This window comes from Eleginops maclovinus, chromosome 5 (assembly GCF_036324505.1).
Source record: "Eleginops maclovinus isolate JMC-PN-2008 ecotype Puerto Natales chromosome 5, JC_Emac_rtc_rv5, whole genome shotgun sequence".
In the NCBI taxonomy this organism is placed as follows: domain Eukaryota; kingdom Metazoa; phylum Chordata; class Actinopteri; order Perciformes; family Eleginopidae; genus Eleginops; species Eleginops maclovinus.
The window spans coordinates 6899049-6912061 of NC_086353.1; the positions used below are offsets into that span (position 1 = coordinate 6899049).

The 13013-nt window shown below is 42.8% G+C and overlaps 1 protein-coding gene across 5 annotated transcripts in view; it reads right to left on the minus strand.

Moving 5' to 3' along the window:
• Positions 1-13013, minus strand: part of lrba (LPS-responsive vesicle trafficking, beach and anchor containing) — a 177679-nt gene that overhangs the window by 119966 nt on the left and 44700 nt on the right. For 4 of the 5 annotated variants that reach the window (XM_063883721.1, XM_063883719.1, XM_063883720.1 and 1 more), the window contains exons 22-29: positions 11088-12482; positions 10345-10538; positions 9542-9695; positions 8640-8820; positions 6881-7014; positions 6198-6305; positions 5925-6066; positions 5221-5578 (exon numbers count right to left, since the gene is read on the minus strand). In XM_063883721.1, coding sequence (XP_063739791.1) covers positions 5221-5578; positions 5925-6066; positions 6198-6305; positions 6881-7014; positions 8640-8820; positions 9542-9695; positions 10345-10538; positions 11088-12482 — 2666 coding nt within the window. The remainder of the gene's footprint in view (positions 1-5220; positions 5579-5924; positions 6067-6197; positions 6306-6880; positions 7015-8639; positions 8821-9541; positions 9696-10344; positions 10539-11087; positions 12483-13013) is intronic. The other variant, XM_063883718.1, reaches the window with a different exon arrangement.

Sequence of the window (13013 nt, forward strand, 5' to 3'; positions counted from 1 at the left end):
TCATAAACGAAAACAAAAAAATGCAAATATAGCGAGGACAAGCTCCTCCCAAAAGAGAAGGGAATCTGGGGTTGGCTTTCACATGCTGGAGACCCCCGTTAGCCTGGCTGAGTCGCAGAGGTGAACAAGTCTGGATGTATCCAATAAACTAATTATGACTCAATATAAAATATGCCAAACTTCTAGGCATCAGTGTTAAATCCTATTTTAGCATAAGCATTCATTAACTCTAAATACTGCAAATACTTCAACAAAATCCTGTCTAAACTTCGCCAAGTCTCTTTAATTCTAAATCTATGAAAATGAACCATCTGATTAAAGAAAGATAAATCTGATAAATGTTTGATTCAAGAACATGATGCTTAACTGTTGACTTCATGCTACAGACATATCCTCTTGTATTGACTCTTCCTTACTTAAATAACTAAAACAACCCTTTTCTGCTCAGATGTCCCATCATTGCCAGCGAGCCTAAATGTGCAAACACAGTTATCTATTCAGCGATAATGCTGCTTCTTAAGAGCTAACAGGAAGTGTTTCTCGTAGTGATGTGGTACGACTGAGTGGAGTTCAATTCCACTGCTGCTAACAGCAGATGGGAGGAGAGCAGCATGCAGATAAGCTGTCAGTTTAGAGCAGGGCTCTGACAGACCACTGGCCATATCAAAGAGAGCCTGGCCCCGCTTATCAGTGCTGACACAGGGGAAGCCGGGTCTAATCACTGGCTACTGCTCCCTCTCAGAAACACAAACCAACGCAGACGCACCGAGCTCTGCAAGCATACATCAAATGCACACAATCTGAATATAGAAAGACAACAGCATTTGGACAAAAGAGGTAACATACATTCCTCCTTCCAGTGTGTAAGCAGACTTTCATGCACACACAAAAACGACGTTTGGCTCCCGGTGGTGCAGACAGATACCTGGCTGCGCTATCAAAGGCTGTTCTTAGCAGACTTAAAGCAGGTGATCAGATCTATTAGAAGTTACTGTGAATGTTAAACCCTCACAGCCTACCTTTACTTCGAGTGATCTATTGTTTTGGAATAATAGAGCTGCATACGGAGGCCAGTGGCTTGACAGCTTTTGACAGTGTTTTAAATACAAATATATTCTGGAAAAGCTCAGAGTGATCCATACAAACAGAAGAAGTGATAGGACAGAGTGAAATCAGAATTGATAGCAAAAGATAGAAGTTTCTGCTAAATTTTTCCTGTTCTGATAGTGAGCGGGCTGGAGGGTGGTATCAGGAATGAGGGCGGTGCTGACGTGAAGCACCCTGGGTGTCAACAGCAAGGGAGGGAGACCAAGGCCCCCCTGGCGTGTGAAGGCTAGGAGTGTGTGTGTGAATGTTACCAAAATATATGCATATGAGAGTAAAAATAAATGCATGGATGCACAAGTGTGTCCGCCTGTAAACATACGTCTGTTTATGTGTTTGGCCTTCCATCTGTTCCCCAGCAAAGGCCCGGTGAATTATTCAGCAGGTCATTAGCCACACTTATCATGAGTGGGCCGCCCCAGTCGATTAATCAGCCGTCAGCGGCCCCACTCAACCCACAAACAGGAGCCGAGGGCAGTGTGTGTGTCTGTGTGCGTTTGTATTCAGGGCTGAGGCTGAATTATTTAAAGGCTTTAACCTACAATGGATAAGTGCAGTAAACAATGTGATTCCAGTCATCTCTGCTATTTCAGGTAGAACAAGCATGAGAAAATACCATTCTGTAGAGTGTTACCAGAGAAAACTCCTGGGAGGAAGGGGGGAAGTGGGGGAGGGGAGGGGAGCGTAGCACCACCAGAGCTTTGATCTCCGCTTTCACCCTGGTCTCATGCAGCCCTGTGCATTTTAATGTTCAAAACATCTTTCTTTGAGATACGCTACAACACTTCTTTAAAATCATCTGTGAATAAGTCCATCTCAAGTCGTGATTGGACGATGGTGGCTGGTATGGGAGGGGCATTAACTTGACGACATCAGTGATTAATGGGTTGAGAAACTGGGACCTAAGGGGCCTATAAAGTATGAGAACAACCGAATCTGAATGGTTTTCATTTGAGTGTGTAAGCAAAAAGATATTTGTGTTTGCATCTGAAATGCATTGGACATTACTTTTCTAGAACAAGGGGAAGCTCGAGGCCAAGGTAGAAAATGCATTGTTAAAAAGGGTTGTTTTGTTAAATAAATAACTTATGCAATGTGTGGATATGTTTGTACTTATATGAATATGCTGTGTTGTTGTTTGTAGGGAAATAAACATGTTTAATAGTGTTGCATTCTAAATGTGCTTTGAACGTGCTGTTTTATTTGTGCTTTAATTTTTTTTATATTGTTTTGGTTTCCAGTGAGAATTAAAGTAAAAAATGCGCAGTAACCTTTTTTTTAATTGCTCGAGTGATGGTCTTTGTTAAATATTTTTAATATTTGTATTTAAGGGATTATGGCAAAAAACATAAGGATCATTGTCATAACTATTTGCATTAATACAAATCTGGGATTGACGGTATAGTGCATTTTTACTATATATTAATATTGATATACTAAGCAGCATCAGCAATGGATATAATATTGATCAGGATTGTATATGAAGAAATAAACTGCCTTTAAAGTCCTTTGTCAGCTTGGGACAGTCTTAACGACACATATGAATGCCTGGAATTAAAGGAAATAACAGCAGGGTACAACAGATCTCATTATTTTGATGCAGGGTCACTAGTAGGCTTGGTTCAGGTATAAAAAGGTGGAGTTGTATGGGAGGAATTAGCAGAATTTCACTTTTTGTGATAAAGAAATTGAAAAGGTAGCGCTCTTTCAGTTGTGTTTGTGTCCGACATGCTTATCCTCTTCCTAAGCCGTACATTAACAACACTTCAGCATCAACACAACTCATCTGTACATCAACTCTCACATGCATGCAGAGTCTGCTGCCAGGAATGCAAACAGCCGCACCATGTATATCCCAGTGTCTAACACTCTCATATTCTGCAGAACCAGGGCGTCTAAATCATCGACTTGTACAATGACACTGTTTAGTTCTGGTTAGTGTCAGCAAATATTTGCAGACTGGCTGTCATAACAGGGGCATGGCTGAGAAATGGATGGGAGAAATCCAGCAGGTCTCCACTAGTAAATAAATCAGAAGGGATACTTCACCCCCTGACCAACCCCCGTGTTTTTATCTGGGGGATCCCAGCTCCTTTTATACATTGCTCTCGTAAATCCAGCCCTCTGGGTAAGTGGGAAGTTGCCATGTTCTGGTGGGAGGTGTCAGGTCAGAATATCAGCCCTGACTCATACTGGTGTCACTGGGAGACTTACTGGTTTGGGGAAGATGCTGAGCAGTGATAGATTCATTACAACAAGATAATAAACACAGAGCATGTCTGCATGTGTGGTAGGTAGAATCGGTAAGGACTAGAGACAGCTGGCTGATAAAGAGTGGTAACCTCGGAGATAAAGAAAACAAATAAAGGCATAAAGCAAGTGAATGTTTAAAGCAAGGGTCGTTTTTGACCAAGAAATGTCAAACCTCCTCCATCTCTGCACTGAGGTCTGACAACAGTGAAACATAGTGAATCTGGGTAGAAAGAAAGGCTTGAATGTTTGTCTTAGTTGGTGCAAATGTTAAGTGCTGAACCAGTCAAGTTATGATTTAGTTACCAGAAATGTTGATGATTGCTTAATTCTTTTGGTCCTTGACAGAGCAGTACTGTCAATAGTTGTTGGCTGTTTTAGGCTTCATACTTGTGAATATTAGCTCTTTTTTCCATGTTTTATATGAATATTTTCGCAATATTTGTTCACAGTAGGAACCGGAGTGAGAAGTCGGATATTGGAAGAAAAATAATTAGTATATTGTTGGATTTAGGATGGGATTTGTTGAAAATACAGAATATTGCCAGCCTTGTGATTAAACTGCTATAAATAAATGATTAAATACATCCCAACAATAGGGTAATGTGTGAGATATTTTTTCTCCTCTTGAAAGAGAGTCAGGTTAGGGTTTGTGTCTGTGCCTGGTCTGGGCATGAAGAGGCTCCCACAGGCAGTGAGCAAGCTGTTAGTCTATGCTCTCCAGCTCTCCTGACGTCCTCTCTTCCTACAGAGTGTGCTCAGCGGACAGGAGCCAGTCTAATCCCCCTGATATGAGGAGCGCCCTGAGACCTGACAAAGCATTCCTCAGATAAAGACACGCGATCACAGAGATGCCGTGGAATTCCCACAGTTGGGGGCAGGCAGACTGACTAAGTGTGTTTGTGAGAGAGAGAGAGAGAGAGAGAGAGAGAGAGAGAGAGAGAGAGAGAGAGAGGAGAGAGAGAGAGACAGAAATGGAGAAATGTTTTTTTCAATACATGAGAAACTTGACTTGACATCACCCCCATGGAGATTTCTTCTCCCCCTTCTCCCACCTCTCTTTTTAGTCTCTACCATCCTCTCCCCTTCTCCCGTGTGTGAATGTCTGTTTTAGTATCAGCCCTCTAAATTCAAACCAGACCGGAGCACATCCTCTCTCACCTGAGCCTGTCTGTGGCTTCAGTACCAGGCTCTGCTTTTGAAGCCTGACTGTTTACCCCTGCACCTCCAGGGGTAATGCAAATGATACAGCTTTCATGCCAGAAAAGGGGGACACCACTTCAAATAATAGACAGGGAGAGTCGAGTAGCAGGAGGGATGAAGAAGAAAGTCGTTAAATATCAGTGACAGAGAAAAGAAACAGCTTCCTGCCAGTTTTGTATCTCCGTCTCTTCATCCCTGACATGACTCCTGTTTTCCTTAAGACAGGTTCTTTGTAAGGCGCTTTGCTGGGGATGAGAGCCCACATCGACAGCTATGCGAGACAACAATGGGAAAAAAAAAGGGGAAAAAGTCGGAGACTGAGATTCCCCCCTGTTCAAAAGGGGTTTCTGTTACAGAATGTTTTTCAAGATCCACTTCCTCTGAGGATACCAAGCTGAGATGTCTTCAAGAGCAGACTTTCAAAAGTCCCCCCGCAGTCATGTTGGGATAAACGGTACGAAACTGTCAACTGTGAAGCTTGAGAATTGCAAGCGTATTTGCACCATATGGGCTCTTGAGAAACTAATGAAGCTGTCAGGTCTGCAGCAGAGGAATTTTGGCCCTGATTTTTTCCCCAAATCCCCTATGTGTGCAGCAGAAAAATAGGTTTTTTATATAAAAGAGAATAGTAAGATTTATGCATCTCGAGCCATTAGCTCTCACCTATCAAACGAGCGGAACTGACGAGATGAATCTCCGGCCGCATCGCCCACACTTCCCAGAAACGTTGGTGGTAGCAGATTTGGGTCCACCATGATATCATCAGCTGCATTGCTCACTAGGCTGCGCAGAATGTCCTTCACATTCTTGCCCTTTGAATCAGCGGGCAGAGAAGGTCTGACCTCAGAGGACAGCGTAGACAGGGCTTCTGAGATGGCGTCTGGGCCGTGAGTCACGCCAGAGGATGACAGGTCCGCCTCGCTCGCGGCCGTCGAGGTGTGGTCTTCGCCGATGCCAGAATCATAACGTCGGAGAGAGACACCGTTCTCCACTTCTAGTCCACCAGAAATGGCACCACTATCTGAAAGGACAAAAAAAGAAAACAAATGCCAGATGAGAGATTAATCACAACAGAGGCTCTCTACCTTGAAGCTGAGACTTTTACAAATGGTTACAAGATTAAACCGACAAATTCCTTAAAATAAAAATGTAGTTTTTTTACTTTTACGTATTTTTCTGCCTTTTCTTCTCATTTTAAAGTAAAATATATGTAGAGCAATATAGTATAGATTCAACAGCCTCTCCAACGATGAACGTAAAAAGGGGTCGAAGTGCTTTCGACACAGCTCTATATTTGGGGGTCATTCGCAGTACTTTTTTTCCAATGCAGATAAATATGTCAGATATGTTTTGCAGCCTCTGTTTACCTGTGCTCCTGGAAGACTGGGACCGCTGAGGGCGTTTCTTGTCATTGTGGGGCTCCAGAATGTCGCGGTACTTGGACACCATCAGGACTGAGATGAAGTAGACAACAGCAAGAGCCAAAAACTGAGCCTGCTTACTGTCCTCCTGAAACAAACAAAAAACACTAAACGATCCGTGTCTTCTACAGAGAGCAACTAGAGCTAAGGACATTTTGTGAGTTATGCACAGTGTCTCTGTTTATCACGTTGCAGGAATGTTGGTTCTGTACAACTCACGATATCTCTGAAGACGACAGCCCTGAGGCGGTTTATGTCCATGTCCTGCAGAAGCCGGTCCAGATCTCTGACTGGAGACATCCCACCTGTCACTGCATCAACAGGACTCTGCATGGGCGTGTGGAAATTAAACCAAATGTGTTATTCTCTCCATATGAGCAGCACATGCAATCTTACACCAATCAGTGTTTATTAATCCATGTGCACTTGGAGGAGCAGGGTAAGGTTTCCCAGCTTAGAGAAGCTATCCCTCCTGGAATCATGTCCTTAACATAATGGCTTTTCTATGGAGCCACTGCATTATAAATGAGCTTTAACACCCAGTTCAGGGAAGAGCAACACGACTTTACTGGAAGTCACTGTATCAAATCAAAGGGGCAATGACAAAATGCCTCATCTGGCGTCAAAAATAGCAACCAGTGCAGTAATATAATAAGATATGAGCTAATGCAATAGAACTTGGTTTTTGCTGGTAAGGAGGATAAAGGGCAAAGCTTCCTCTGGTGTAGTATTTACTAAAGGAAAAGAGCAGATGTAGCTGTTTTCAAGTGGAAAAAACTCTGGAATAAGAGAGATTTCTTTGTTTGCCGCTTAAGGGTAAACATTGTACAAGAGTAGAACAGCAGACAGCATGTAGTAAAGGTGTAGGTGAGTGAAGTGAGGAGATGTTATGGGGTACTTGCCTGCGCAGCTGCAGACATGGCTGCTCCCAGCTGCGTGTTGGGCATGGCTGTGTAGCCACGTGCTGAGGCTTCTGCACCATGCTTGTATTGGGCTTGCTGACAATCCAGACAGTTTCTAACAGCCATAGAACAAACTAGGGAGGGATAGATAATGAAATATTAAGGGACATCAGGTAAATAAAGTCATTTTCAGAGAAGGATTATGCTGAAGTCCTTATGAGAACATTGAACTTTAAGTGAAAAAAGAGAAATCCCTGCTCATAAACTGAGAAAAGCACAACAGCAGCAGCTGAGAGAGACAAAAACAAAAGAGAAAAAGTGGGGCCATGACAAGGTCAGTGCTCTGGCCAACTCTGGCAGCATCGTTCACTCTTCCCTGCTCCACCTCTCCTCCCAAGGTCACAGTGCAAGGGTGTGCTCTTGAATCACACCCACTGAGTGCAGCTCCCATAACAAATGACACGGCTCGGGTGTGCACATGCTGAGTAGGCAGCAAGATACGTCCTTTCTGGCAAAAAAAAGATAAATGTTGTGGTCCAATAACTTTGTGTGGGTTCAAAACTGGCACACTTACCATTTGTAATCTTGTGTGCTGCTCGTCTGTATCAGCCCCTCCCATCCCCCACCGTTCTGTACTTGACAACTGACAAATGTTAACTCGGAGCCATTTAGATTACGAAGGAGGGAATTATTCCGTCTGGAAATGGGCTCGCTTTTTCCATTAGGACTACTCTTTCATATGACCATTTATGAAAAAAAGAGAGGCGGCGGGAGGGGTGGAGATGCTAAAACCTTGTTACAGTCTTCTAAAATCAGATTAGGTGCCAGCAATGGGGAGTGCATACCTCATCAAATATTCATTTCATAACGGGTGCTTTCTCAAACTGGACCTGTAGTACGCTGGCATCACTTTCCAGCTAAACAGTGGATATGGTAGTTGGAGCAGAACTCTTTAACATTTTAACAAGTTTGCATTTTAAAAAACGTTTTTGTTTGTAACCTCCACTATAAATTAAAAACTGATACCTGGATATGTACCATTACATATATGGAACAAAGCATGAAGACATTTTTTAAATCAGTGTACAAAGTACTTCCAGTGAGTGAGTGAGTGTGAGTAAGAAAGTGTGTGTGTGTGTTGTGTTGATCTGTGTTGTGGGAAAAGGTGCACCACATACAATGAATAATGTACAAATTTCAATATATTTTATTCAGCTGGAGCGTGGCTTGTCTTCTTGATGCTGTCAGAGGAAACTGTAATAGCCTGGAACAGACGGCAGGAGAAGGCCTCAGGGCTACGCTGCAGTGCAGTGCAGCCAAGGCCATTATGTAGAACTCACTATATCATGATAGCAGCCATTTTAGAGTGTTGCCATGCAGTGGGGTTATAATAACAAGATAAGAGAGTGCTGATATGAGCAGAGTGAAAGAGGCGAGGGAATGAGCAGTCGCCGGAGATGGAGAGGAAGACGGCAGAAAAGAAAGGGAGAACACAGAAGGGAGGGTGAACAAGGCTACAGGGAGTCATGACTGAGGCTAACACAAGAGGCTACTGCTGGCTGATATGAGGCGGATCGATGAACAGGGGAGGACAGAGGGCTCGGTAAGAGGAGGAGATAAAAGATGGAAACTGAGAGAGGGGATGCAAGAAGGTTTAATCAAAAAAGACGTTATCAATAATGAGTCTTATAAAATGAAAGAGATTGGCCAAGTTATGAAGTAAAAGAACAAAACACCATTTAAAAAACAGTGTGTGTACCGAGGCGAAGGCACTGTCGCAGGATGCCTCCCGACGACATGTTTTTTTCCGCTTCTATCTCTGTGAAGTTTAGGGAGCTGGCGAAGATGAGAACGTCCACGAGGTTGATGAGGCGCTGTAGGAAGGTGACTGAAGCTTCCACCGTCAAACCCTGGGAGGGTTCAATGTTCTCCAGTTCATGCTGGTGGAGGAGAGGGTGAAGATCACACAGTTATCAATGGATAAGTCAGAGATGAATAAAAACAGAAAAGAAAATCCTTAAAGTACAGGTTAATTAAAACCAATAACTATAACAATAACTGTACTTTGTATGGATGATTAAAACATGGATAGAAACACATTTTTAAAAAATGATAAGGGAAATTTTATACCAAACATTTCATTTTTACCCACAACTTTACAATTAGTTGCCAGAGAGAGGATATGGGCTACAAATTAACATATTCAATTTAAAAATGTACCAAAGATTTGTAAAAAAACTAGATTAAAAAAATGCTTTTAAAACTGAAATAAATGTGAGGAATTTGTGAGGCAGCTACAGTATACTGATAACCCCCTTAATGATAATACATAAAACGCAAAAGAAATGAATTGCATCTAGTTTTAAATCTGGTTAGAAAACCAAACCCGGTAAATGCAATTGAATTAAAATGGAATTGAACTTCAACCTGTTTCCTTAACAGGGCCGTAAAGTCATTGACTGAGGCGAAGCATCGTGTAATAGAGCGGCAGTCAGCGGGATCAGACAACACAAAAACAAACTAACAATGTTAAGAGGCCGCTAACTGTGGTCTAATGTGATTGGAAAAGGTCAATGTGGATGGATAACTCCGATCCGAGTCATCGACTACACATCCACAGTAAGTAAACACACACACACACACACACACACACGGACTCACAGAGGAGGAGGTGGCAGCAGAGAGCAGAGGTAAAATGCCTCCACAGGCCATGATGAGGTTGTCCACCACCTGGGAGATGATGTGAATGCTGTTGTGGACAAACACCACGTTCTCGCTGCTGTTCACAAAGTCCAGAATCGTCTTTGTGGAGTGGCTGAGAGGGAGAGGACAAAAAAATAGATTTGTTAACGAAAAACAAGGTTGAATATTATCAGTAGCGCGTGGTATTTTTGACAAATGTAAAGTGAGAGCCTGTTTTTGATGGGATATATAGTATTGGGATGAAAATAACACAGGGGTTTGCTTACAGATGTTCTTTGTGGCATTAAAATGGTTACAGTGAAGGATAACAATAACTTACATTTTCTATCTTTACAAAAACATTTCTGGTGCTTTGGTCTACACCTCATAAACATCCTTAATGGGGCATGAATTTCGAAGTATCCCTAGAGGCTTTGACGTTTAGAGAAAATATTTCTGGCCACAATCTATTTTTGCCTTTAAATCCATGCATAAGCAAAGAGAAATACCTTACTTTGAAACATGGCTAATAATAAAGTTTAAAGGTAAAGTACTACACAATGATTTAACAAGGAAAAAATAAGAAGTGAAATCTTCCCGGTAACAAAACAAAGATTGGTGAAAGACTCTCACAGTCTGCTCTCGATTAGGAGAAGGCTTAAATGAAATCTGGTTTCTGCTCCTCAGAGGCACAAAGAGACAATAAATCTCTTTTCCATTAATCAATTAACAAAATAATTGTTAGCTAAAGCATGAGCAAAGTCAGCGGATTGTTCCCGTACCTCCTCCACATCTGCACATCTGTCTCAATAGAGAAAAGCAGGTCAGCCAGGAGGCGTTGGTGCATGTGGGACCAGCGGAACTCTGGGATACGGAACATGGTGGAGCGAGGGGCCGAAGTGCTGCCCTCTCTCTGCTGACCTGCAGACCCCCCCGCTGCTGCTGCTGCTGCCGCAGGCTGGCCCTGGCTTGTTTCCTACAGAGAGAAACCAGTGAAACACAGTTAGCTTTAAAAGGAATACTTCACACACAAGAGGAGCATTTGTATTTCAATGACCCATCCCGTGTTAATTTGAATTTGTAAGAAAACGTTTCCACATTTTCTTCTTCACATGCCTCCACTGTCAACTGATGTAAGACAGAGGAATGGATGAGCAAATCCTTTGAGCGAGTAGCAGAGTAAAGTGAAAGGTTACGATTATTGACATGATATAGTAGATGATTTCTTAATGAATGCTTTTATATTGTTTATTTCTTGCTATAGCAGTTTCCTTTTACGAATATTTTTGCCAAATTTTTCCTAATACTTTAAGGCTTTTCTTTATTTTAATTTTCCATGCAAGAGAAAATGTTTTCAAAGAATTCAAGGTACCACAGGATGGGTAATTAATATTCAAACAGTCATTTTATGTGTAAATTATTCCTTTAACATAAGGGTTTGAAACTGAATTTGTAAGTGATCAGTTCTATAGATTATCAAGTAAAAACATAATATTTAAATCAGTTAAAGAGAAGGGATGCGTACTGTTGTTGAGGTCTCCTTTAATTCAAGTCTCTCTGTGTCTAAGGCCACATTGGACACGTCCAGTCGGGCGATTTTGATCTCTTTGGTCTTGATGACGGGGTCTGCAGCCTTCTGGGAGTCAGAGGTGGAGGCGGCATTGTCTGTGGGAGCGGACAGGGTTTCTTCTTCAGTGGTGCTGGTGGTCTCTAAAGGCTGGCTAGGTAAGGGGGATGCTGCTGCAACCTCCTGGGCTGTAGAGGTCGGTGTGGCATCAGAAGGCTGCTGGTCTGGTGTAGCGGGTTCAGCTATGGAGGAAAACTGGTCATCTTTAGGTGCTTCTGTCTCACTTTCAGGTGTTTCAGCCGGAGAAGTCTCACTCTCCAATCCAGATACCTGCTTCACTTCAGCTTCACTCTCCTCTTCAATTTTTTCTTGTATTCCAACCACCTGGATGTCATCACTCCCTTCTTCTTTCTTTATCTCATCACTTTCCTGATTATTTTCCTTGCCTTTATCTTCATGTTCAGCTTCCTCCTGTTTCCTTACCTCGCCTTCCTCTCCGGCAACTGCAGAGGCGTAAGAGTACTCCTCTTGGCTATCATCAGCATCACTTAGGGGTATCTGGTCGCTGACAGAAGACATGTCCACCATATCCTTGTTGAAGATGGAGGCTCCACCCTGCACACTGTTCTCCAGACAGGCCGCGTCCTCGGGGGACGTTTGGTCCTTATTATCGTCTTGTTCTGAAACCTCGGGCACCTCTGTATCTGCTTCATTCAAGGAGTCCTCTGGTGTGGAGTTGGATGATTCAGCTTTGATAGGTTCAGACCGTTCATCCTCTGTTGCAGATGTTTGTGCGTCATCACTAACAGATGGTGTAGCAGAGTCTCTAACCTCTTCTTTTGCATTCTGGACATCTGCTTCGCTAACTGATGCTTGCAGGTCACCCGTGCTCTTGTCAATGGGAGTCTCCTGTTCCTGCTTATAGCGCTCTTCACTCTGTTCCTCTTTATTGTCTGTCTGTGTCACAGTCTCTTTTTCACGAGAGCCACCCTTGGAAGACTCCTCAACAACCTGCTGCTCTTCTTCTTCTTCATCATCATCATCCCTGGCCAGGATGTTGGACACGGTGATGCATGTGTGTCCACTTCCCTCAGCAGCCTCCGGTGGGCTGGAAGTGACGGTGGACCCAGAGGCTGAGTCCGGGGACTTCGGGGACAGCTCGTCCACTGTGAGCTCAATGACAGTGGAAGGGGCCGTCTCCTCTGTAGGTGTCCCGTTAACACCCTCCATGGTGTCCGAGCTTTGGCTGACCCCAGAGATGGTTCGGATGGTGCTCATAGAGCCTGTAGACCCCTGATGCTGGTACTGGCGGAACATACGGGACAGATTCTCTTTGTGCTGCTCGAAGGTCACCTACAAACACAAAATAGTACATGTTCAAATGTAAGAAACAATACTTGTCACTACTTAGGCTAGTCGGTACATTTTTGACATATTTGAAGGGAAATTCTGATTAATGACAACTTCATTCTACATAATCTAAGTAATTTTTGAGACCTAATTCCACAAGTATTAGGACAATCTTTAAAGTTGTACACAAGACAGCTTTCCAGAAAATGTATACTAATTTATTTTGGTAAAAAACTGAAAGTGAGTGCACAGTAAAACCTCCATGAACACATCTTGGACTTCCTGGTTCAACTTGAACTTCCTGAACAGTCTCTGAAACTTTGACAGATGTTAACAAGGGACCTCCAAATAAATGTGCTTATTTAAAAACCTTAAAGACCGCATGTTTCCCGTTCAATCAAACTTCTTATTTAAGTTAGTTTCTTCAGAGCTCAGCAAATATCTTGGGAACCTATGATTTTCTGCTTCTTATAGGAAATATATCCAAAACTACACAAATAACACCCAAGCGTTTATAAAATGTATGAAAAACTG